This window comes from Typopeltis vanoorti, chromosome 15, assembly GCF_054136105.1.
Source record: "Typopeltis vanoorti isolate ZY-2024b chromosome 15, IOZ_Tvanoo_1.0, whole genome shotgun sequence".
In the NCBI taxonomy this organism is placed as follows: domain Eukaryota; kingdom Metazoa; phylum Arthropoda; class Arachnida; order Uropygi; family Thelyphonidae; genus Typopeltis; species Typopeltis vanoorti.
This window is the reverse complement of record NC_143563.1, coordinates 43,328,352-43,353,595: the sequence shown is the minus strand read 5'-3', so window position 1 is coordinate 43,353,595 and position 25,244 is coordinate 43,328,352. Positions and strand designations below refer to the sequence as shown.

Genomic DNA, 25,244 nt, shown 5'->3' with positions numbered 1-25,244 from the left:
AAACCGTTTCGCCGACTCTGACCTGCATATATCTGTCTTTCAGGTAAGAATGTACTATTTTTATTAACATGACTGGTAAGTTAAATTTTATCAGTTTGTAGAGAAGGCTTGATGCCATACTTTGTCAAACGCCTTCTCTGCGTCGATGAAGATGACAGTAGTATTGAGTTTCCAGTTAAAACCTTTAGTAATGATTTCTACCAGTCGGTGCACTTGTTGAGCTGTACTGTACTTACGGAAGCCGAACTGTTCATTAGGCAAAATTCCGAACTTATCTGTTTCTGCTTGGAATCTTGAAAGGATCACTTTCTCTGTCACCTTTCCGAGGCTGTACAATAGGCTTATGGGTCTGTAGCTTTCGGGAAGGTGAGGATTCCTAGCTTCTTCAATGGCATGATGGTGGCTGTTTTCCATGTAGTAGGGAAATGCTGGAATCTAAAGATGGCATTTGTAATGTTGATGAGATGGACTAATGGCCTTTCTTGGAAGTAGTTTTACTATTCTGTTAGTTATGCCATCCGGTCCTGGAGCTTTTTTATTGTTTAGATGGGAGATGATATTTATCATTTCTGCCAGATGTGTAGGAATGATATGTTCGGAGTTAACAGTGCTCTGTCTTAAGGTTGTCCTAACATGACGATGAATCTTGTACATAAGGTTGATGTTTAGATTTGTATAAGATGGATTGCACTGAGATTCTAGGTTATCTACTAGTGCTTTGGCTTTCTTTTCATCTTTGTTAACTGTCCCTTTCTTGGTTTGTATAGGGGTATGAGTTGCTTTTTGGTGCGGATCGCTCTTAAGAATTTCCATACAGAATGATCTTCAGTATTGATGTTAGCGAATTTGGTTTTCCATTGATGGTTTCTGTGTTTTTGAAGAGCTTCCCGGACCTGCCTGTTTAGATTGCTTAATACTGTTTAATCTTGTTGGGCTCTGGTATTGTGGTATCTCTTTCTGGCTCTATTTTTTTCTCTGATTAGCTCCATGATTTTTTTAGGGATAAATTTGTTTGGGTGGAAGACAGTGGATTGTCTGATTGATTCTATTGCTTTCTGAATTTGTATGGTTAAGTTATTAAATGCTATGCCAATCTCTTCCTTTTCACTGATATTGGGCACTGGACCAATATGATCGGGAAGAACCTTGGCTAACTTGTCTCATGGTATGAATGTGTGCAGAAGAGAGAATTGATCTGATGAACCTAGATTAAGCACTATGGGACTGTGGTCAGAAGATAATTCGTTGACTGATTCCAGTTTGAATTGGTATCGTATTTTAAAGATGACGATGTCTAGTACATCCGAGCTACCTGAGGGGCTGAAGTGGGTGGGCTCGGTTGGGCCGGTCACGACAACAGAGTTGAGCATTGCAAAGTTGAAAAGCGTGTGATCTTTGGTGTTAGTTGATGAGCTGTACCAAGCTGTGTGTTTTGAGTTGAGATTTACTGCTATTATTAAGTCATTTGGACCAAGTATGGAGTCCAGATCTGTTGTCAGCAGAGGAATGCTCGGAGGGTTATAAGCAGCATAGATCTTGAGACTCCCAGCATTGCAGGTATGTACCCCCACACCGGTCACCTCCAGGTTTACTGTTTGGGGCTTGTCTATTGTATAATGATTCAAATAACTCTTAATATATATGGCTGTGCCTCCATCTCTTGTGCGAATTCTGTCGTTTCTGTACATAGTGTATCCACGGATTTTTGGGTTATTAGCTGGTCTTAGGTGTGTTTCACCAATCAAGATGATATCAGCACTGAGACGAGTTGCAAATTCTTGAAGTTCCAAAACCTTGTTCATCAATCCATTTGCATTCCATGCGATTTTCTTAAGAGCTTTTGGTTTGAATTTATTGCTCATGACAGATGGCTGTTATAATGTTTTGAGTGCCTTGCAGGAATCTCTTTCTTGAAGATGGTGAGGGGCTTGTCTTGCTGAATTCCTGCAGCACGGTGACAAGTGAGGCTGTTAAAACGGATGTTATGTTGGAGTTTTCTAGCTCAGGAGATGCAGGAGGCTTAGTTCCTGCAGCCTCAGCATATGTTTTCGTCATGGTTATTCCTTCCTGTGAGGTTGAAGGAGAGGTATTTCGGACTGGACGACGATTTGTTGGGTTGCTTCAAACGTTGTTACGCGGAGGAGCACGATTGACTTTTGTTGATCTTCGATTTTTTGGATTGGAAAGGCATCCCTTATATATCCCTGTAGTTGGCAGGATGACGTCCTCTGCAGTTTGCACAGCATGCTGGAGTTGTGCATGGCTTGGTGCATATGATGGTCTGGTGTCCCTCGCCGCACTTCAAACACCGGAAGGCTGCTTTACATAATATTTGGGCATGTCCAAACCTTTGGCATCTATGACACTGACCTGCAGATGCTCTTTTCCTAAGAGGCTCAGTTGAAATCTTGAGTCCGCATACTACTGTCAGTTCAGCGATCTGCTTTTGTCTGTTGCTTATTTCCACCAGCACCAAAGGCATTGGTCTTTTATCAGATTTGAGCATCTCCTGCTGACTTTTACTGGAGACAGGCCCCATCTGGAGAGATCAGTGCTCACATCTTCAGGAGTGATACCTTCAGCTATCCCACGTAGAACTACCTTCAGGTTCTTTTCGCTGGATAAAGTGAAGGTGTGATATGGGACGTGAGCAATGTCCATAAATCTGGTAATCTGTCTGTAATCCATGACAGTAGTGGGTTGTATTTTAAGTCCCTCATCTAAGTTTTTGGCCAATTAGAATGAGTTGTTTTGTTCTCCGAGGGCTGACGAGACAGGGATCCATTTTTCCTTATCCCTTAATATGACTGGTGGTATCTTTTCTTTAGGACCATTGAGTGCTTCTATCCCTGTTATTTTGGGTTCTTCCACATTGGTGGAGATTTTTCTCTTCTTTTTGACCATTTGGAACTCTGTATGTTTCAAAGGTATGATAACTGCTGTCTTGGGATGTAGCATCTTCCATACTTGGGGAATGTGCAAAATCTGATTGTGTCAGAGTTATGGGCTCTTCACTTATGCCATCCATATTGTCCTCTGTGACTGCTTTGGGAGGGGGGGAAATGTGTCAAAGAGCTAGACTTTTCCTGGCCAATTATCACTCAGCAGCTTTCCTAGGCTGAGGAATTCCATGTATACTTCCTCGAATTTGGCTTCATTCAGAAGTTTTGCCATGATATTAATTTAGAAATGTGTTAAGACACAGATGGAGAAAGAGTAGAGATTGCTCAGGTGTCTCGAGCAGGTTAAAGACAATCCTGTGGACTTTTCAGGGTCCACTAGCAAATCCCGTAGACACTCTTAGGTGTCTACCAGCAATAAAATACAACCAGTTGTCCTATGATAGGGAAAAGGAGTGTCACGAAATTACTTGGCCACAGATTGAAATCCTACCTCCCTAAATAAAACAATAAATCCACCACTGGCGCTCATTGCGGGTGGGGCCTGCCGGCCATTAGACCTCTTGCATGTTTCATGCAGAGGGGAAGACAGTAGGAAACAAACTGTGTCTGCGCCAGTGCAATGCGCGTTTCGTGAAAAACCTTGTAAATAAACTAATCAGGCTCAGTCTAAAATAATACGTCCGTTCACATCAAAATCCCACTCCGTCAATCCATTTGTGTCTACATGTATATATTTCAACTGTATATATTCGAAATGATAAATAAAACTTTAAGGGTTATATTAATTCTTACATATTTTTCAGAGATTTTTTGTAATATTATTTGAAGCTAATTTATTCTTTAGTGATGAAAAAAGTACATCCTGGCTCTAGAACACCAGACAGACATACATTTCTGATGTGCATATGAGAACTGTGATATGCATATGAGATCCAAAGTAAGACTGATTTCGAAAACTTTCAAGTCAGGCCTATCCCACTAGACTGGATGTCAGACTAATCCCTGGATCATCAACTCGGTTGGATGATCTTTTGGAAACTAGTGAGGAGAACTCACCTGAAATGCTTTGGGAATAATTCAAGGATACAGCCAAGAAGTGTCTAGGCACAATTAAAAGACCAATACACCCATAGATATCAGATTCAACATGGGATCTAATTGAAAGAAGGTGGTTGGAGAAACAAAGAGCACAGGTACTGAACACAGTCCCTCTGCTCTTCGTGAATAGAAGAGATTACATAGAGAAGTCGGAAGAGCCACCACGTATGACAAGGAAATTTTATGCTAATAAATATGAAGAGATAGAGTTCCAGATGAGGAAGCGCAACTACAAATGGATGTTTCATTTCGTTAGTGACCTAAAGAACAAGATTAAGCCCAAATCAAATGTCATGAAAGACAGGAATAGAGAAGTATTAAAAGGAGAACTGGAAATAAAAAACAGATGGAAAGAATTGTGGGAAGAACTGTACAGTACAGAAGACAAGGAAAATTTAAAAGAACCTCTCGCCTCATCAGGAAAATTTCGATCTAGTTCCTCCTTCACTTAGACATGAGATTGAAAAAAACAGCAGTTAAACTGTTTATATGAAGCTATCTCATACAAACAAGATTTTATTAAAGATCATGCTAAATAAGTTTGAGGCTAAGGTTGAGGGAGAGATGCTTGAGGAACAAGCAGGTTTAAGGAAAGGGTACGAGAAATCAGATTCTTTGCCTTGGACAGATCACAGAAAGCATAAAGAATTTAGATTCCCTATGGTAATGCGTTTCATAGACTACTCTAATGCTTTTGCCTGTGTAAGCATGTGAAACTGGGGGAACTAATGAAAATAATGGATTTTCCTAAACGCATTATCAGGTTGATTAGTTAACTTCTACGGCTAGCAAGAAGCCACGGTATTAGATTAACTGATTGGATTCAAGTTGGAACGTGAGTTAAGCAAAGATGCCTACTTTCTTGTCACTTGTTTAGTATATATGCTGAGGACATCATTCATGAAACACTGCATGAACTCAAGACAGGAATTAGGATAGGTTGTAGACTGATCAATAATATGAGGTATGCTGATGATATGGTACTTTTTTTGTAAGTAAAAGAAAGAACTAGGACAAATCCTTGACACCGTTAATGAGATCAGAAAGAACAGAAGACTTCAGCTCAATCCTAGCAAAGCAAATATGGTTTCAAAATACATACAGACAAGGAAGCTCCTGAGAAACAAGTGTCCCTTAATGGAGAAAGAATTGAAGAAGTCAGCAAGTTCAAGTACCTGGGCTCCATTATTAATGTGAAGAATTGCTGTTCAGAAGATGTCAGAAAAAGATAAGGAATGGCTAAACAATAGTCAGAGATTTTTCTAAAATCTAGTTGGATGAATCTATCTCTGCAAGAACAAAGATGGAGATTCTGTACGTAGCCCTTTTTCCAAAAGAGACATGGATGTGAGACTTGAAACCTAAAGACGTCTGATAAGAAAAGCATTGCTGCTTTTGAGATGTGATGTTATGGAAGCCTGTTGAGGATATCATATACTAAAAGACGGACAAACAGATGGGTGCCAGAAAGGATCAGTAGAACTTTAAGGCTCCTTAAGGATATTGACAGAAGAAAGTTAAAATACTTTGGATACATTGAAAAGATGGAAGGGGGACTTCTCAGAACAGTAATAGAAGGTAAAGTTCCTGGAAAAATAGGAAGGGTAGACCCTCATTGAGATGGATGCATTGTGTGCGGAATGACAGATCTTCAGAGAATTGAAGTTTCCAGAAAAGCACATTTTCGCAACATGGCCATCCAATTTATGTAGTAACGATAATTGAATTATCAATATCGATGGGTAATATGTGAAAAAGAAGTCAAATCATAAAAAGGGAATCATATTAGAAGAAAAGAAATGCAGATAAGTTACAATTCTATACTAATATTTTCAACATTACTAAAACGTCAGTTAAATACCTGTTTAGGAGCAATATGTCACATACATAAATTTTGAGTCGACCATCCACTGTCTGAAAATAAACATCAGAAAAATTACCAAAACTTTGACATAAAAAAAATGCCAGTGTCAGCCTATAGCAGTAGCATAAGCAGGATCAATGCTGTTTGATCTTTTAATCTTTCAGAAGAGATATATCTTTCCGAATGTATCTTTGGAAATATATTTTATATATTAATATATAAATGGGGAACAATTCAAAGGTCGAGGATCCTGCATATGTTACTGCCCAGCAGCCATGATATTTATATAAAAATAACTATTTATCAGGGAAAAAATTAGTAAAATGAATTCACTGGAATTTAGTTTTACTAGCGTGGCGCCGTTAGAACAACTTAATAATTTGATTATAATAGTATATATACTGTATATACGAGGGTGGTCTGCAAAATTCTCGGCCCCGACCATAGATGGCAACGCTATTAGCAAGATTTTCTTTTCTAAGTTGGTACAACTGTCATAAGCATCCATGTGAAATTGCAGATCATTCTATCAAGTAATTTGTTTTATACAGCTGTCTGAAGCAAAAGTGTTGTCTGTGTCCCTTGAAACGGATAAAGTCGAGTATTGTGCGGTTATACAATTCTTTGTAAAAGAAGGTTTAATGCCAAAAGAAATTCACTCGAAGTTCATAGAAGTTTGTGGGCACTCTTCTCCTTCGTTTTCGACAATTAAGAAATGGACTACCGAGTTTAAACGTGACCGTACCAGCCTTGAAGATGATCCACGTGAAGGACGTCCAAAAAAGTGCAACAACACCAGAAATCATTGATTAAGTGCACGATATGGTATTGGGTAACAGGCGAGTCAAAGTGCATGAAATTGACTATAGGCATTTCAAAAGAACGTGTAGGATATATTTTGCATATGAAAAAGCTTTGCGCAAGATGGGTGCCACGCTTGCTCATTGCAGATCAAAAACACACTCGCATGAAAATCTCTGAACAGAAAAACTCTGAAGAGTTTTAACAAGAATAAAACTGATTTTGTGCGTTGATTTACTACTATGCATGAGATTCACCATTACAAACCAGAATCTAAGCAGCAGTCAAAACAGTGGATAGAAGCCGGTTGTTCAGCGCCAAAGAAGAAAAATCGGTTCCGTTAGCAGGAAGGGTCATGGCATCTATGTTTTGGGGTGCTAAAGACATTTTGTTTATTAATTATCTTGAAAAGGGTAAAACATCTTGAAAAGGACGAGGGAATATTCCGATCTTTTAACCAGACTAGACGCAAAACTTCGTGAGAAAAGACCTGGTTTGAAGGAAAAAAACAAATCATCTTTCATCAGGACAATGCACCTGCCCACAAAGATGTTTTGGCAATGGGAAAATTAAGGGATCTGCATTATGAATTGTTGGAACATCACCCTTTTCCCCAGATTTGGCTCCCTCTGACTTCTATCTGTTCCCAAATTTAAGACTGTTCCTCGCTGGGCAGCGTTTTCCTTCGAATCAAGAGGTGGTTGCAGCTGTAGAGGGATATTTTGCACTGAGAACCACTATAGGGACAGGATAATGGCGCTGTAGAATCGCTGGAATAAATGTATTAGTCTTAAGGGAGATTATGTTTAAAAATAAAAATAACTTTGAAATTATAAATTCGTTTTTTCATTGTTAGGCCGAGAACTTTTCAGACTACCATCTTACATAAATTAACTCGTTATTTATAAAATTTTATTTGTTCAATTAAACATCTTTATTTTTTCATATAAATGATATATCAATACCATGATCCTCGGAACTTGTCGTTGTCACTGTTGCAAATAATTTGAAAAATTAGTGATGTTATAGCTGCATTATGATAGAATGAACTTCGAGTAAGCCTAGAAGTTCGCTCTATCGTTAGTCGAGAGATGAATATGTTATTCGATTTTGAACAAAGTGCTGTCATCAAATATTTGTAGTTAGAAGAGGTTCAATCATGGACAAAATGTTTTAGTCAAAGAAAAGCGCACGAAAGGATAGAAAGTTTAAAAAAAAATGTAGTGAAACACGTTAGCCACATCAAAGAGAAATTCAAATGGGTGTCTAATATGGAGGATGAGTGTCAAAATTATTCCTTTATGATAATGTTTGAATTAATTCAGACAATTCAACCATAGAAACGGTTCAAAACTTTATGCATTGTGCAATCCAAACTAACTCGAAGCGATTATTTTTGAGATTCTTAAAATAAATAAAGTATTTGCATGTGTCGTTTTTCCTCATGATAACTAAGTCTATATACTCCCGATCAGTGGCGCACTCAGGATTTAATCTTGGAGGAGGCCGAGCGCTCAGGATTTAACCTTTGGGGGGCGAGTTGAGTAGACGTTTTGCGAATACACACTACACATCGCATACGACCTATAACTGAGCATCTGTAGTGATCGCTAATTCATAAGTAGCACACAACATAAATAAAAAAAAATGAATTTTAATTAGGAAAAGATTTTTGGAAATTTTTCTAGTGCTTTTTCCTTTTCTTTGGGGGGTACCCGGTCCCCTTGACCCCCCCCCCTCTGGGTGCACCACTGCTCCCGATTCTTTGATTTTGACTTTTCCTATTGATAAAGAAATTATAAGATGACAAATTACGTTCTTTGTCCCTACTTGTTTGATTGACCCTCGTATAATTGAAATATTTGCAACCTTTGAGTATTATGACTTCGATATAAATTGTTTTCAAGTATGGCTGACATCTCCCGGTATGTGATATCAATTAAAAAAAACATTCATTGTAAAATGAAAATGAAAAAACAAGTGAATAGTTCTTAATATATCTAAATCTTAGATACCTGATACAGTTCTCCTTTCAAACTTTCCACAGGTTCTTTTGTGTATTCAAGTTTTTGTTCGGTAAAGAAATCATTTACTGCTTTGGTACAAAAATCCACTCCAACTATTTTATGACCTTCTTCATAGAGCCTGAAAAGTTTGATAAAGATTATTTAAATTTTAAAATTAAAATAAATAAAAAAAGAGAGATACTATTCCATTATTTTTAATACTTGAAATTTACGAAGTGTGGAATGGTCCAAGTGTTGCGTAATAATCTTCTTCTACCTTGTTCCATTTGACGAAATTTATCTCTTACCGTTATCATAGGATGAAAGTGTAGGTGTCAGACAAAACAGTATCTACTAGCAAAAATCCTGCCATCTGGCGAACGTAAAGAGTTTAAACAAAACGGATGAAACTCGCATACTTTTTTCCGATGTGTAATTTATTTATTTATTATTATTTTTAACTGCAGTAGAGTTGATTATATTCACCAGATGGCTGGCCGATACAGAGTATTTATTCAGTGTTCCCATGGCAACAGTGAGCTTTGCATTTACTAAAAATGACTCATGCCCACATACTGTTCATAACAGAGAATATTCTCTCAACAGGTGCTGAACTTCCTGGAAGACAAAGAATAAACTCTACAATATTACAAAAGTCATGAAAGTCGAGGCGTTTTTCGCTCATTTCATAAAAAAATATGTACATTTGTTTCATCACTTGCACACAGCTTATTCAATTAAATAAATTTGAATTTTTTCTGGAGATCGTCATTAAAACTGCACTTTCGCTTGTTTGACATTGCAAGGATAGACTTAAAACTTTAAAAAATATGTCGCATTTGTATAAGCATGGAGTCGAACAAATGCGACTCCATGCTTATACAAATTACTGATATCCGTAATATTGATATATGATTATACGAGTAGGTTATGAATAATAATAATTTATGATTAATATTAAAGTATATTTATAGTTTTTATTAAAAACGGGACAAAATTGATATTTTTATTAAAACAACGGGACAGCCGTGAAATATGGAAAAAAAAAACGGTACTGTCCCGTTTAAATCGGTACTTATGGTCAGCCTACTCATGAATCCCTTGTTTATTTAAATTAAAATTATTTATATTCAGATTAACATGAAATAAACTGCAATTATTGTATAAACGTCATTATTGTAAACTTAATTAATTATCACTTAATCATGGAAAACGGACTATAAGGGGAGAAAAAGTCTAAACATTCTCATGGCATTATATCCTGCATTACGTGGAATGCAATTTATTTCAAGACTTAAGCAAAGTAACACAAGTTTAAATCCTTTAATTCAGGGGTTCTCAACCTTTTCCAGTAGCGCACCACTGATATTTAATTCAAGATATTAGATGTACCAGTAAGGCAGTGGCTCACGTACCACCAGTGGTACGCGTACCATGGGTTGAGAATCCCTGCTTTAATTATATTTATCTTTATTTAGTCCGCGCGGTTAGCCTAGTGGCCATGCGCTTCGCAGCCATATGCCTAGGAAGGAGTGTCCTAGGTTCGATTCCCGTCGACAACGCGAGGAACTTAAGGATCTGCCATAGCCAAGTTAGCCGGTCTTGGGTGTGAACAGCAGGGTTTTTCCCACCAGTTTATCTGGGGTTTTCCATCCCGCAAGCAGGCAAACCGGTCCCGTGAACACCCACGGATTACAGTCAGGAATACTGATCCACCATTGGTCTGATTCGTCAGCTATGCCGGTTCCGGAGCCCGGATAAAATTTGGGGGGGGACTGAGATGGTGCCGTACCTCCCCGTAAAGAGGACTCACGGCCGTGTATCATCATACGATTATTATCTTTATTTATACATTTTTATTGCATTAATTAATATGATTGTGTACGTGTGGGGGTGAATATTATGATCTTCACATTTTTCGGTATTTATGTTTGCTAATTATTTAAATGATTTTATTAAATATTCAAATGTGTGTGAGTGTGTATGTACGAGGGTAGTTTCAAAAGTTCTCCACACCGTGTGCGTAGTCAATGAAATGATGTAATAGTCTCTATTTCGAGTCAGTGTTAAACCAAAACATGAGCCAAATAAAACGCCTTCTGATCGTTTTGTTTCTGGAAATAAGACTTCAAAGAAAGATTTGAGGAAGAAGCGGGATATGATATAGGTCAATACAAAATTAATAACGGAAAAAACTCACGTACAAAGATTATTTAATAGTATAATTTTCGCCTGTGTGTCACAGGCATCTTCAGTACATTTTAAGCTGAAATTAAACACTAACTGACAATTCCAAAAAGCACCACCTAAGTAGCTGATGTAAGATAACTAAAAAGGTCAATAACTTTCCTAAAAATAAAAAAAAAATAAAAAAATAATAATAATAAATAATAATAATAAAAATAAAAATAAATAAATAAATGAAAAAAAAAATCCATACAATAAAAAGTTAGGAAAGATTAGCTCATTTGTAAAGTACTATCTCCCATAAAGGGGATAGACGTAAGCCGTCGGATCTGTTTATGGGAGATAGTACTTTACAAATGAGCTAATCTTTCCTAACTTTTTTTATTGTATTGATTTTTTTTTCATTTATTTACTTTATTATTATTATTATTTATTTATTTATTTTTAGGAAAGTTATTGACCCTTTTAGTTATCTTATATCAGCTACTTAGGTGGCGCTTTTTGGAATTGCCATTTATTGTTTAATTTGAGCTTAATGTACTGAAGATGCCTGTGACACACAGGCGAAAATTATACTATTAAATATTCTTTGTACGTAAGTGTTTTCCGTTATTAATTTTGTATCGATATGTCTACTCACGGTATACCTCTTTTAAAACTTATGATATAGGTCAGTTGGTTTCGACGGAGTGGTTCCGGTTGAAATATCTGGGTTCGTATTCCATCCATGACCGGAAGAACCTTTATATCTTTTCAATGAAGGTGAGTTAGCCGATCCCATACCTAGGTGGTAGGTTATTTCCGGAAACTCCGGTTTTTCGTCTCTCAAAACAGGCAGACCAGCCCCATGAACACATACAAAGGACTCAACCCGCGTCTGACGGACGGGCGACAAATCGATGACTGTGGAAAGAGTTTTTTCAATCCTTCATCCTCTTGCGGTGTCCTAACATGAACCCTCAACTCTTGGATATGTTTCATAATTCGAAACATCCATTTTTGTGAAACACCTCACCATTATTGATATTATACATAAATGGTAGTAGTGAGGACAGCAGTGATAATGCTAAAGAAGATTGTATTGAAGATCTATAAATGTATTTTATTACATAAATGTCTAATATAGTGGGGGGAAAAACTTTTGGTACGATACTCTCAAACAGTACTGAAATGAGTATGATCCTCGATGAATTTTTAGTTCAGAACAAGTATTCTCTTTTACGTCATTTTCGGTATAAATGAAATATTCTTCATAAAATATCCTCAAGTGACTCACTTTTTTATTTTATTTTTGTAAATCCAAAATGTTGTTTATTTTACAATGATAATGAGTATAAAGAATATTTATTTTATTTTTATGATTTTTCCTAATTCGACAGGATACATCAAAAGATAATAATTTTAACAAATCATAAAAATTGTTAGTTGGAATTAAAAACAATCATATTACTTACCATTTCATGTCCACATTTTTGCCACACAGAGGAAAGAATATCTTTATGTTTTGGCGTCCATCAATCAAACGATGTTTGTATTTTACAAGCATTCTAGATTACAACAAATTAGAATTATTAATAGTATTATATACAAATCAATAAGTATATGTGTGATATAAATTGAATTATATGCTCCCTCATGCAATAGAGTAATGAATGGTTGTCATTCAGCTAACGAAAGACTATTTAAGACCCATAACAGGCAACAGTAACTGATTATACAACGTAATAATTATTAGAACCGGAAGAAATATGTAAATAACAATTTTACCTCCCAGCTTGTCACACTTTATCAAACAGCAGATCTTTATTATTATTGTTGTTGTTCTTCTTCCGGTTAGCATTATACTTCTATGGAGTCACACGGCTTATCATACCGTAACTAAAATGCATTCACCACGCTTTCAAACAATGTATTCCAATCACCTACCACACTCCACACAAAACTACTCTTTATCCCTTTGCTAACACCTTCTTTCAGGGATGTTGTTTGTACCTTCCTGTTTCCGTCCATTATATGAAAAATGGCATCGACATTAATCCAGTAATAACCCCTTACCAACTTATATGTCGCCATCATATACTCTCCATTTCTCCTTCTATCCACTAGACTCTGTAATTGCATTCCCTCAAATGTGTCCTCATTCCACAGACCAGAACCACCTCAATTGTCTCTGAGCCTTTTCCAATATCTCTTCATCTTTTTGAAAACCAGGTAATCAAATCTGTGCAAAACAGTCCTTATGTGGCCTGATCAAAGCCATATAGAATGAAAACATAATTTCCTAACATCTGTATATCAGTTTCCTTTTACTCCGCATCACTACTATAATCTGCTGTGCAGCTTCACAATTTCAGAAATGTATCCCAGAAATTTTAGGTCCTTGTCCACAATCAGTCACAGATCCCTCATCATTCTCCACCTCTTCTTATAATTTGCTATATAGAACAGATAACCTCACTCACTCGACCAGTTATTCAGTCTACTAAAGTCCTCTCGCAAGGCTACAACATCAAGTACAACTTGGGATCGTCTCCAAAGATCTGTATATCATTATTCAAGCTCATCCCAGTATTATTATTATTATTATTACGTGACATCTCCAAGGTGTCCAAAGACTCATCGAGGGATGGCATCTGCTCTAGACTTCACCGTATCCACTACAAAATCCACCAACTACAGCGAAACGCAACTACCATCATAATCTACACCAACACCATCTACTGATCACCACCACCACCACTTATGTTATCACAGACAATCAAAAACATGCCAAGAGCGGGATTCTGCCGGCAATTATTCACATACCGTATAAGTTAAACAACAACAGCCACAAAAAACAGACCCATGGGGAACACAATTATTGAATTTCCTCTTCTGGGACATTGCCACCACAACACAACTTAATAATATCAATCAAACAATCCTCCAATCTCTTGTATCCTCCAATAATATCAATCAATCAATCCCCAACACAACTTAATAATATCAAACTCCAATCTAGCGCATTTATAATCCAACCAAGATTAGTTCCAATTTACTTACTAGCTTGTCATCCGAGAGTCTTCAAAAATCTACTTCAGATATTTGATTTGAATTGAAAATACGTGTTTTTTTTTAACTTTTTTTGGTCGATGAGCTATGCACAGCATATATACTTCCTTCTTCATATATTCAGTACATCGATTATAAAAATATATTTCCTCATTATTTTTAAAGAAGCGAACAATGTGAAAATTTTACTAGGTTTTATCTATTTTACAAAAATCAGAGAGCAATCAGAAAATTAGAAAATGCATTCAATTAATATTTACGGATGCTTGAAATCCAAGAAAAATGGAATATCATTATCTCCATATTTCTTTTCCCAAAATTTATGCGACGCCTCAGATGCCATCTAGTGTCCAATCTGCAAAATAGCAAAATCTTAAATAAATAAAACACACTTGAGAATTAAAATATCCGAAATGACATTCTCCCTTAAAAAAAAAAAAAAAAAAGATAATAAAATAAATTAATTTTATTTTAATTTATATTTTGCATAATTTCTAATAATCATAATATCAGAATGAATATTATGATCCAATACTACGACACTACCGATAAACTAATAGGTTCAAATTTTTATTCATTGCAATTTTTTTCTATTTGAAGTACACGTCATTCACTTGTGAAATTATTATTATTATTATTATTATTATTGAAATAAAGAGCCAAAAGGCTTCACTTCATATTAAGCCAAAGGCTTAATTTAAATAATTTTTACATCGCCATAGTGAAGCCTTTTGGCTCTTTATTTCATTAACAACTCGTACTGTAAAGTATTAAAGCTATTATCACTACAATCTTGGTATTTATTGGTCTACCTACTCACTAATGAGACCTCGATAAAAGTTGAAACCGGTCTAAGTAGTGACCTATCTCCCTTAATGTAAAACAACATACATCTCTTAGGGGGATGAGTTTTACATTAGGGTTAATACTAAGAATAGTGATCCTAGCTTTATCCACCTTTACTACGAGTTGCCCGATATTGTACTACCTCAGGTGTTTGCTTACGCTTGGACTCTCCGAACTTTTATAGCTTGCTATATTCGGATGAAACTCTTTGATTTCTATCTGAGTTTCTTATTCGGCTTTGAAATAATGTGGCATTAAATATCTCCTTAATTTAAATAATAATAATAATAATTATTATTATTATTATTATTATCGCCCAGACTCCATATAAACACGTTCATGGAGTCAGGCCTCATCGAGAAAAGGTCGTAGAAAGTGTACGCCAATCACATATCCCCTTGAAAACATTCACCAATAATATCCAATGCCCAGTGGTATCTTATGCCATTCATTAGACGTCATGAAAAGAATGTCCAACTTATATTCTTTCCTAATCACCTTGTGTTCTCCCTCCCATGAGCTGACATTTCCCCTGTATCTATATAAGAGCCTCTTACTAACTTGTATGTTTCTATCGTATCTCCAATCATCCTTCGATCTTTAAAATATTGAAGACCATACTCCTTCAGCCTGTCTTCATGTGCAAAGCTCTACAAGCCTGATACGATTTTGGTTAGCAAATGCTGGATGTTTCTTAGTAATTGAAGAAACAGTGAAAACCCAGGTGACCATATCTGTTGATGATAGTTCAGATTTAGTATTACTAAGACCTTGTATAATAGGAGAACAACTTCCTTATCACTAAAAGTTACTGTTCTTTTCAAAATTGACAGAAATATTGTCTCCTGTCAAAATAGTTTCCATAAGACTTAATAGCGCGATAAATACGAAATTTTAGTTATTTCTAAACATGCATGGTGTATAGCACACCACTTATTTTTTAATAACTAATGTTATTAGATTGTTATTGATACCGTCATTATGGTTATTATTCATATATATTTTGTTCAGTCTTAATGCAGTCATGAAATTTTTTTTCTTCAATGTCAGCTGGAGTTTTTTGTTTTAAAAAATTAAATATAATACTTTAAAAAAGTTCCGAGACCAGTCTAGAGATTCAGTCAAAATTCCGTCACGCACAAAACAGACAGGGGGAGAGAGTAGGCGGTCCTGGAAAAATCAATCTTCACCTTCCTTATCAAAAGACTAAACACGGGAAATATTTCATCATCATCATCATACGAACCGTGGGCTCACTGCCCGTTGATTTCTGATGCCTGTTTCACTATCTTCTTCCACCTTTCTTTGTCCAGTGCACAGTGTCGCAGTTTTTGTACACCCATTCCACACCAGTCTTTTATATCATCTATCCATTCTCTGTATGGTCTACATCTTGTTTAAACCATCCAAAATACCAAACATAAATGTCTTTATCTGTAACAAGTTCTTTCAAATGCCAAAATTCTTTTTCTTGATTTTTTATTTATTACCCACGTTTTAGATCCGTACAGTACACCGCTGAAAATGCATGTTTCCAGTACTCTTAGTTTTGTTTGCAGACTGATCACTTTACTTTTCCAGATATTATCCATGGCCTTCAGATTTGTTCTTCCCTTTGCAATGCTGATCTTTATTTCTTTTTTACAGTCCAAGTGATATGTCAGTTTACTTCCCAAATATGTGAATTGTTCTACATTTTCTATATCAGTTCCATCCACTTGTATCTTTTGTTTCATGTTCTTCTCACCAAATACCATTGTCTTTGTTTTTTCCAAGTTCATAACAAGTCCAAATCTCTTCCCTTCCTCATTCAACAGTTTCAATGTTTTTTGTAGTTCTCTTTCATCTTCTTCGATAATAACAATGTCATCTGCAAATCTCAGATTGTTAATTCTCATTCCGTGTACAGATATTCCTTTGGCATCTTCCTTCAATTTGTCCATTGCTCTTTCTAAATGTGCGATGAAAATGCTTGGTGATATTGGGTCTGCCTGTCTAGTATCTCTACTTGTTTTAAACCATTTCCCCAAATCATCACCTATTCTGACTGCCGCAACTACATTCTGACAAACATCTTTTAATATAGCTATTAGTTTTTTATCAATTCCATAGGATTCCAGAACTGCTAATGTCACTTTCTGGTCAATACTGTCAAATGCTTCCTGAAAATCAACAAAACAAGTATACATGTTTTTGATTTTTCTCCTAGCTTTCTCTGCGATATTATCTGCTATATTGGAAATATTTACTACCTTATAAGTACTGGAAATAAACAATGCACTGAACATTACGAACAAATTTATTACAAAATCCTTGTAACTTATTACAAGGAGTTTGTAATAAGAATCGAAACAAGCAGGTATTTTAAAGATTTAAAATTGGAACTTGGTTGTTCTAGCACATCAGGGTTCTTTAGTACACACATGCTCAAACATGAGTTGACTAAGTGATATTCCCTGATTTTTTTTTAAATATTCGATTAATAAAAAAATATTCTGTGAAATGGATATAAGCAACCAAAATTCAAGACTTGAATATTTTACTACATTCACAATAAATAAGAATCTTAAAAAAAAATAAAATAAAAAATAAAAAAACGAAAACGATGCCCAAATATAGAAGTGGAACCTTCGTAGTTTAATCGGTATTGACGAAGTCCTTTGGTCGAAAACGCCTAGGTTTGGATCTCGTCTATAATGTATTTAGCAGGGCTTTTCAAATGAATGTGACTCATACGGTGGTCACGAGGTTCTTCCTCCTGGAAATTCTGGTTTTTCATTCCGTAAAACAGGCAAACAGGCGAGAAGAACACAAGCAATTTACATTCAAAGTAGACAAAGTAGATGCAATTAACCATCCTGTCATAAGCAGAATCAAATTTATAATAAGCCAAGCTATTTGGCTGCTACAGGCCATTATGCGTAACACGAAAGGAATGATGGGATGAGGTTTGATATAAAAGCGCTTATAAGTACAGGCAGCCCTCGGTTTACGACGGTTCAATTTACGCCGATTCACAATAACGCCTGCGCGTGCTTTCTTACTGTAGTGTGGTCTGACTGAGAAACGACGCTAGCAAGCACTCCAGTGTTTGAGTGTTTACCGAGCTACTACGACGTATATGTATGTAGTTTCACTGTTGGATCTACCTAATTGTTCTATTTTTTTTTTTTTTACATACATACGTATTTAAATTGATAAAGTACGTAATTACATACCATGTTTGATAAATGACGTGAAGAAAAGTTAGCAGAACTTGGTGTTAAGAAGGCGCGGAAATCGATCACACTTGAAAAGAAGATGGAGGTGATTCGAAGAATGGAAAATGGGCAGACACGTGCTCTGTAGAAGTATGAACTTACCTCCATCGACTGTTACTACAATTATGAAACATGCAGATAGAATAAAACAATCTGCGCAACAATCTACGACAGTACTAATTGCAAAACATGTAAGTTATAGCACAGATAAACTACTTGAAAAAGTTATGATCATTATGGGTGGATGACTTGAATCAGAAAAACATTCCTCTGACGCAGGCTGTTATAACTGAGAAAGCAAAAACAATTTTTGAGGATCTTAAAAAGACAGGTGGAGGCGAAGCATTTTTATGAAGCAAAGGTTGGTTCATGAGATTTAAGCCTCGAAGTAAGTGCCACAGTGTCAAATTACGTGGTGAGGCAGCAAGTGCAGATGTTGCGGCAGCAGCTACTTTTCCTAAAGAATTTCAAGACTGTGTACAACAAGGAAGTTATCCTCCTGATTGTTAAATTGACTGGAATCGAACTTAGAACGGTCCTTCTTTTGGAGACCTAGCACTATGGGTGCAAACTCATTTCCACAGGGATATATAGGCTTTTTAAACATTATGTGTTCTTCCAAAAGAATTTGTTTGTTTTTGTAGGGTTCCGGCTTTCTCAGCAATTAGAATGTGCCCATTTGGGCCTCGAAATTAATTTGTTAGGAGAATATCCGAGTGGGTTTGGAAATCTGCACTGTTAATCGTGTTCCCATCGAGTATTTATGAAGGCTTCCTTTTAGAAAGTTAAATCATTGGCATAATAAACTAAACACAACTTCAATATAATTTAGAAAAAATGGAGGATAAATGATTAAAATTATTAGAAGATACTGTTTCACACTACACATTTACCTTACATTTTAATCCAACGTCTGGACAATTGTGCATGCTCTAAAACAACAAAGAAGGTTAGATCTCAAGACCCACTTGGTTAGTCTTAAAGAAAGTAAAAGATCTTTGGTGTGCATTTGACGCAAATAGCTGATGCTATTTGCGTCAAAATGCTTCGCTTCCAAGTTTTGTAACTTGCAATTTTAGATAATAAAAGAAAGCATGAACACTCTTGAGTAAGCCATGGAATTTGTTGATTCAAAAACCACTTTATTCCTGATCTTCTAAGGAGAACTTTGAACTCAGTAATATAAATAACAAAAACATTCATTTATCATTTACGTCAAAGAAGAGAAAGCAATTTCTTAGTACATCTCCGATAAGTCATGGTATGTGAAAGTGTAATGTTGTTGCAACTCTTCTCCGCGTGCTTGATAAAAACACTACATGAAAATGAGATACGCTGTGTCGATTAGATCACTACGTCATGCACTGATTAGTCAGTTGATCAGTTGACTTCTTAAGGTTCTTATTATGACAAACTTAAAGCAACGTTAATTTTTTTAAATTTTATTTTTATTACATGACGATCACTGCGAATAATATATCATATACAACCTGAACAGTCTGTTCCCAGAGTAGGAAGAGTGCAGCGAAAATTATTTACGTTAACCAACGAATGCTTTGAAATAAAAGAAAAATCTCGTGGATAAAGTGAGAGTGTCTCAGATAGTGAAGGCTGCAAAGACGGAAAGAGTTAGCAGCTTGGCCTCAAACGTTCGATCTAAAAATTAATATTCAATTGATACATTGATTTATCCATATCATTATCAACATCATCAAATCTAAACCGCTACATTCGCTTCCCCCCCCCTCCCCCAGCCTTCTTATGCTTTCCTTTTTGCTATTCTGAAGGGTGTCGAGGGGAGGGTTTTGGGAATTCATTATTTTTTTCACGAATGATTCTGATTTTTTTTTTTTTAAACGACAACTATTGGTTTCTATAAAATGGCATACCCAGCACATATATTTGAACATCTGAACGAACTTAATCGAAAAATGCAAGGACCGAAAGAAAATATATCACATAAGGTAAGTGAATATTAAATCCAGCATTATTTCAAAGTCGAATGTAGAAACTATGAAGGTTTCATAAAAAAGGTTCACCAGAGAGCTTATGGGAATACACTCGCCAGCATTTACGAGTCGCCCTAGCGCGGACCATTTAGAAGGCATGAGTGCTTGCCCAAGCATCCATATATTCGGCTTTTATTGTTCCCTTTTGATTAGGTTTTACTGACTCGACAGCTGTTTTGAACTGGTTGGTTTTCCTCAGAGACCAGGAACTGTTTAAGTAAATCACCTCTCTAAAAATTAGGCGATCCCCAGTCCACTCCCTACGAGTGACCCAAAAGATCGTCCAACTCAGCGTAGGTTCCACTCATAACAGGCTCACCTTACCACTGAGCAGGACCGCTCATGTTCCAGGGAAAATCTTAAGCCGCTTACGAAAAAGTTCGTAAGCGGCTTAAGTTCGCTTACCAAAAAGTATTTTTCGTAAGCGAACTCTCAGTTGGTGCATGAAAGTATTTTCTAAAATAAAGAGATAAAAGTCTTCAGTTCGGCGATGAAACCTTATCTAAATGGACCAATAGAAGGCAAATGTATGGACGCTTGAGCAAGCGTTGATGTCTTCTAAGTGGTCCGCGCTAGGGCGACTCGTGAATGCCAGCGAGTATATTCTCGTAAGCTCTCTGGTCAACTTTTTTACGAAACTTTCATAGTTTCTACATTCGGCTTTGAAATAATGCTGGATTTAATATCCACTTTACTTATATAATTTTGTATTGCCGAACTAAGCCTTTTGGCTGTTTATTTTAGAAAATATATTAACTTGTAGGGATAATAGAATCAAATCTAAAATCCAACATTGGAAAAATGAAGCTAATAATGGCTCACTTTTGTTGTTTATTGAATGTTTTAATTTTAATCCAAGCAAAGCAACATCGACGCATGCTTCCGGAGAATCTCCCTTTTTATTTTGAGAAAACAGACACAAAAATTTCGATTGGATTCGAAATCTATTACATCACTATCAGAAGCTATTCCGGACCTCCATCTATCAATGAAAGAAAAGGAAGGACTCTTATAGTTGAGGAGTCTCCGAATCCTTGAAGTTCAGTTGAGAGATATTTCCTTCCTCCTCCTTATACACGCATATTAGGTCTTGTGGTCTCTTACGTTCGTATTGGGCATGACCTATTACGATTTGAATCCGTGACCGCCTCGAGGATAAGGTGGTTAGCTCTATGTTTCTATGTTATGCTATTCCGAAATACCTTTATTACGAAGAATCGTGTTCTGATTTTTCAGAATTCATTTGGTTCGCAAAATATAGGAAGTCGGTGTTTACCAGTGGGTACGTATAATGATTTTTCAGTATGCCGCGTAAAAGTTTTAATTGGATTAGTGTGCTGTGACCGAAGAAAGGTCAGTAGGTACTGCTCTAGAAAATAAATATGGAAATATCAACCTACTTCACGGCTATAATAAACAAGGGTGTGTTCGCATATCGAGAGGGAAAAAAAAATCATCTCCCATCAAACGACATTCACTAACATCCATTCGCTAATCAGCTCAGCGATTTTTTTAGCGGTTTTTCATTTAATTTCCTTCGATTGTGTTTTTCTTATAAAAATTAAACATAAACAAACCATTAGAATTTGCAGGGGTAATGTCGTTAGAAAATTTTCTCGTCAGTGTTAAAAAATGTCTTCGCTCACGCACGTACACACACACACACACACCAAAATGTAGGATTACTGTTTTATCTCCACTTATGGAAGAGCCTAAAGCTTGCGAAAAAGAAACTGATACTGTATGAAGCTATACCTGAGCATAGACAGTCTACTGCGAGTGCAATCAGCCAATTCATAGAAAAATCAGTTGCACTTCAAATTTCTATAATTGTGTGATCGTTCGAGAATGGGTCTCGATATAAATAAATATCTTATTCTAAATATATATAATATAACAAAGGTAAAAAAAATCATCGATATCTTAATATAAAGAAATAAAAAAGTCACTTTAAAGAATAAATTATATAATCTTCCTATAATAAAAATCAACATGAATCTTAAAAAATATATACTGTTCTCTTACTACTGTATAAATGAAAGTCAACTTAAGAAATCTAAAAACAAAATATTTCTTATCTTATTATAATAAAAATCGCTATGCTAAATTTTTAAAAAAATATCTTATGGTCTAGTATTCTCAGCAACATCAGCCATTTTCAGTTCACTGCTAGATAAAAACCAAGATGATTCCAAGAATTGTCATATACTTAATATAATATGGTATTTTACCTCATATAAAAACCAACAAAATGAGAAACTTGATACAGTATTTAAAAGTCAAATATCAGTCATCAAACCTACAAAGTTATCTAAAATACGTACGTTAGAAGACAGGAAATGTTTATTCTCTTTTAATGCTAACACTTTGACCTAGAAACTTGATGAGAGCGAACAGTCGTAGCATGTGACACACATCGCCAAGCAGATTATTACTCTCGTTACCGAAACTTCTTGAAAATTATCTGAATGGCTGATAATAATGGATATCATTCTCTGTTATCTGCCTCTTACGAAAGATATATCAAATCCTTTTAGAAGAAAAATAAACTTCCTATACAAAACATTCACGCTCACAGTACGCCAGCATTATTGATCTCAATGTATTTGCAATAAATAAAATCAATATCGTCATAAAAGTCATTTGTATAACTTTTTTAAAATCCCATTAAAATTCCAGAAATAAAATTCAGGTTGCAATGGATTTTTTTTTATATACTTAATCTGAATGTGAAACGTGGAATTACTGTTATCTTAAATATATTGAGAGGGGCTAAAATCAATGATTTTCATCTGGTAAGTAAGGAAAAATATACTCATCATGATTATAATTGTTATATTTAGCAACAGAGTGAAACTTTTGAAACCAGCAAGAAGTTGAACGACGTCCATTCCCAAAAGATTTATTATTATTATTCCTGACACCCCCAAGGAGTCCAAAGACTCATCGCGGGAGGATACCTACAACTGTCTCGACCACTACATCGAACTTCTACTACGAATCATCTCCATCAACGCCATCTATCGTCCATCATAACTAGTATTTTTTTGTCTGTAAATTGCGTGTGTTCTGAAGGGCCGATTTGTCTGTATGCGGGATGAAAAACCCGAGTTTCCGGGAGAAAAAACCCTGCTACCTCCGTATGAGATCGGCTAACTCACCTTCGATTGAAATCGTCCAGATTTCACTTACTTTGCTGTCATGAGTCTCCAGTTGAAATCTAAGAAGATGTTTCTAAAACTATATTTAGAGCTTCAGACATTTATTAGAGTTGTACATACACACACAAATCATATACACGTTTCATGTCATACAATTATCATCATCATCAAATTCTTGACATGTTCCCTCATGGGGTGTTCAGGCTGTTATGACAGCACCACTTGATTAAGTTTACATCATCACTAACTTCCTCTCTACAATTTTCCTCCAAATCAATCTGTTACCTGTCAAGACTCGAACATTATCCGATCTTATATTTCTGTCTTCTAAGGCATTTTTTTACCATATCAATCCACCTATATAAAAATAACGGATAAAAAACAATACCGAACGTTGCATTAATACAAGAAAGAAGAAATTGGGGGATCGTCTTATACAATATAAAAACCTAAAAATAACTTAAAATTTAGCCCTCGTCGTATACGCCGGTCGTCCTATACACCAACATAGTACTTCTGTATCAAATTATTTGCCTGGCAACATTTTCTTAATTGGAAAGGAAATTAAAAAGAAACCACTAGGACCAATGACTAGGCTGAATTGGATTATATTAGCATAATCAGACTTACACCAGATGCACTTTTAATGATGCATTAACTTGAAAATATAATAAGAATTCACATAAATGCAATAACAAGAGCTGCTAATAAATTAGTTTAAAATAATTCTCAATTGTTGTAACATTAGAACATCCACTAGAATTTAAAATGAAAATAACACACTTCGATGATATTTGTTCTTTAATTAATATTCCAAATTTATTCTGCATATATGCTTTTCATCACAAATCAGGGGCAGCAGGTAATATTACCAATTTGCTCAACCTTACTGTGAATATTTTCTTACCTACGAGTTACCTACACTATGACTAAAGACCTAATATAATTTTTATAAAGTATCAAGGGAATAAACAACTATAGATGACAATGACAATCAATATGAATGTGAAATATGAACTTGGAATGACAGAGAGAGAGAGAGATTCGTCAGCGATGGATCCTTTGCTTTAATATAATTTTTGTTCTAGAGGCTTATCAGCACTTTCTAGAGGGCCAGCTATCTCTGATTGGCTGCCGGTGGAGATTGAACTGCTCACTCAGTCTCAAAAAGTTAGATAGGGCTGAAACGGCCTCGCCTACTCCCTATACGGGAATAAAAGGACGTTAGCTGATATATATATATATATATATATATATATATATATATATATATATATATATATATATATATATATATATATATATATATATATATATATATATATATATATATATATATATATATATATATATTGTTGACGTGAGGAGCTGAAGGATCTCCCTTAGGCAAGTTGGCCAGTCTTGGGCATGAGCCGCATGGTTTTTCTCCCAAGTTTATCTGGTTTTTTTCCTCCCGCAAGCAAGCAAACCGGGCCCGTGAACACACGCCTCTACAGACATAGGATACTTTCAGGAATAAGGATTAACCAACCTATTCCTTAGGAATCGGTTCCGAATGCCTAAATTTAGGTGAGTTGTTTTGTGAATTATATCAGAAGTGATTACTTCTGATATAATTGTATGACACTTGTAATTGCTTTGAAAGCCAAACGAAACAAGCAGGGAAAACAAAACAAGCTGGCAGGTTGGCAGGAAAAAGACCCAGACGAAGACCAAGATATAGTTGGATTGACACAGTAAAAAGTGACTTAGAAACAGAAATATAAGATTGGATAATGTTCGAGTCTTGACAGGTAGCAGATTGATTTCGAGGAAAATTGTAGAGAGGAAGTTAGTAATGATGTAAGTTTTTCATGTAGTATGATAATATCCTAATAAATGTCTTAAGCGCTAAAGAAAGTTTTAGAAACATCTAAAACTTTCTTTAGATGTTTCATGTTCAGATTAAATATATAAAAAAATTTTGCGACCTGAATTTTATTTCTGGAATTTTAATGGGATTTTACGAAAGTTATACAAATTACTTTTATGGCGATATTTCTTTTCTTTATTGCAAAT

The 25,244-nt window shown here is 35.6% G+C and overlaps 1 protein-coding gene across 1 annotated transcript in view; it reads right to left on the bottom strand.

The window, feature by feature from the left end:
* LOC150098709 (thiopurine S-methyltransferase-like) overlaps positions 1-22,427 on the bottom strand; it is a 43,114-nt gene extending 20,687 nt beyond the window's left edge. The window contains exons 1-5 of the mRNA XM_090405145.1: positions 22,350-22,427; positions 14,171-14,265; positions 12,314-12,406; positions 8,682-8,811; positions 5,863-5,915 (exon numbers count right to left, since the gene is read on the bottom strand). Of these exons, the coding sequence (XP_090261271.1) occupies positions 5,863-5,915; positions 8,682-8,811; positions 12,314-12,406; positions 14,171-14,253 (359 nt within the window). The 5' untranslated portion in view covers positions 14,254-14,265; positions 22,350-22,427. The remainder of the gene's footprint in view (positions 1-5,862; positions 5,916-8,681; positions 8,812-12,313; positions 12,407-14,170; positions 14,266-22,349) is intronic.
* Between the last annotated feature and the right edge of the window lie 2,817 nt (positions 22,428-25,244).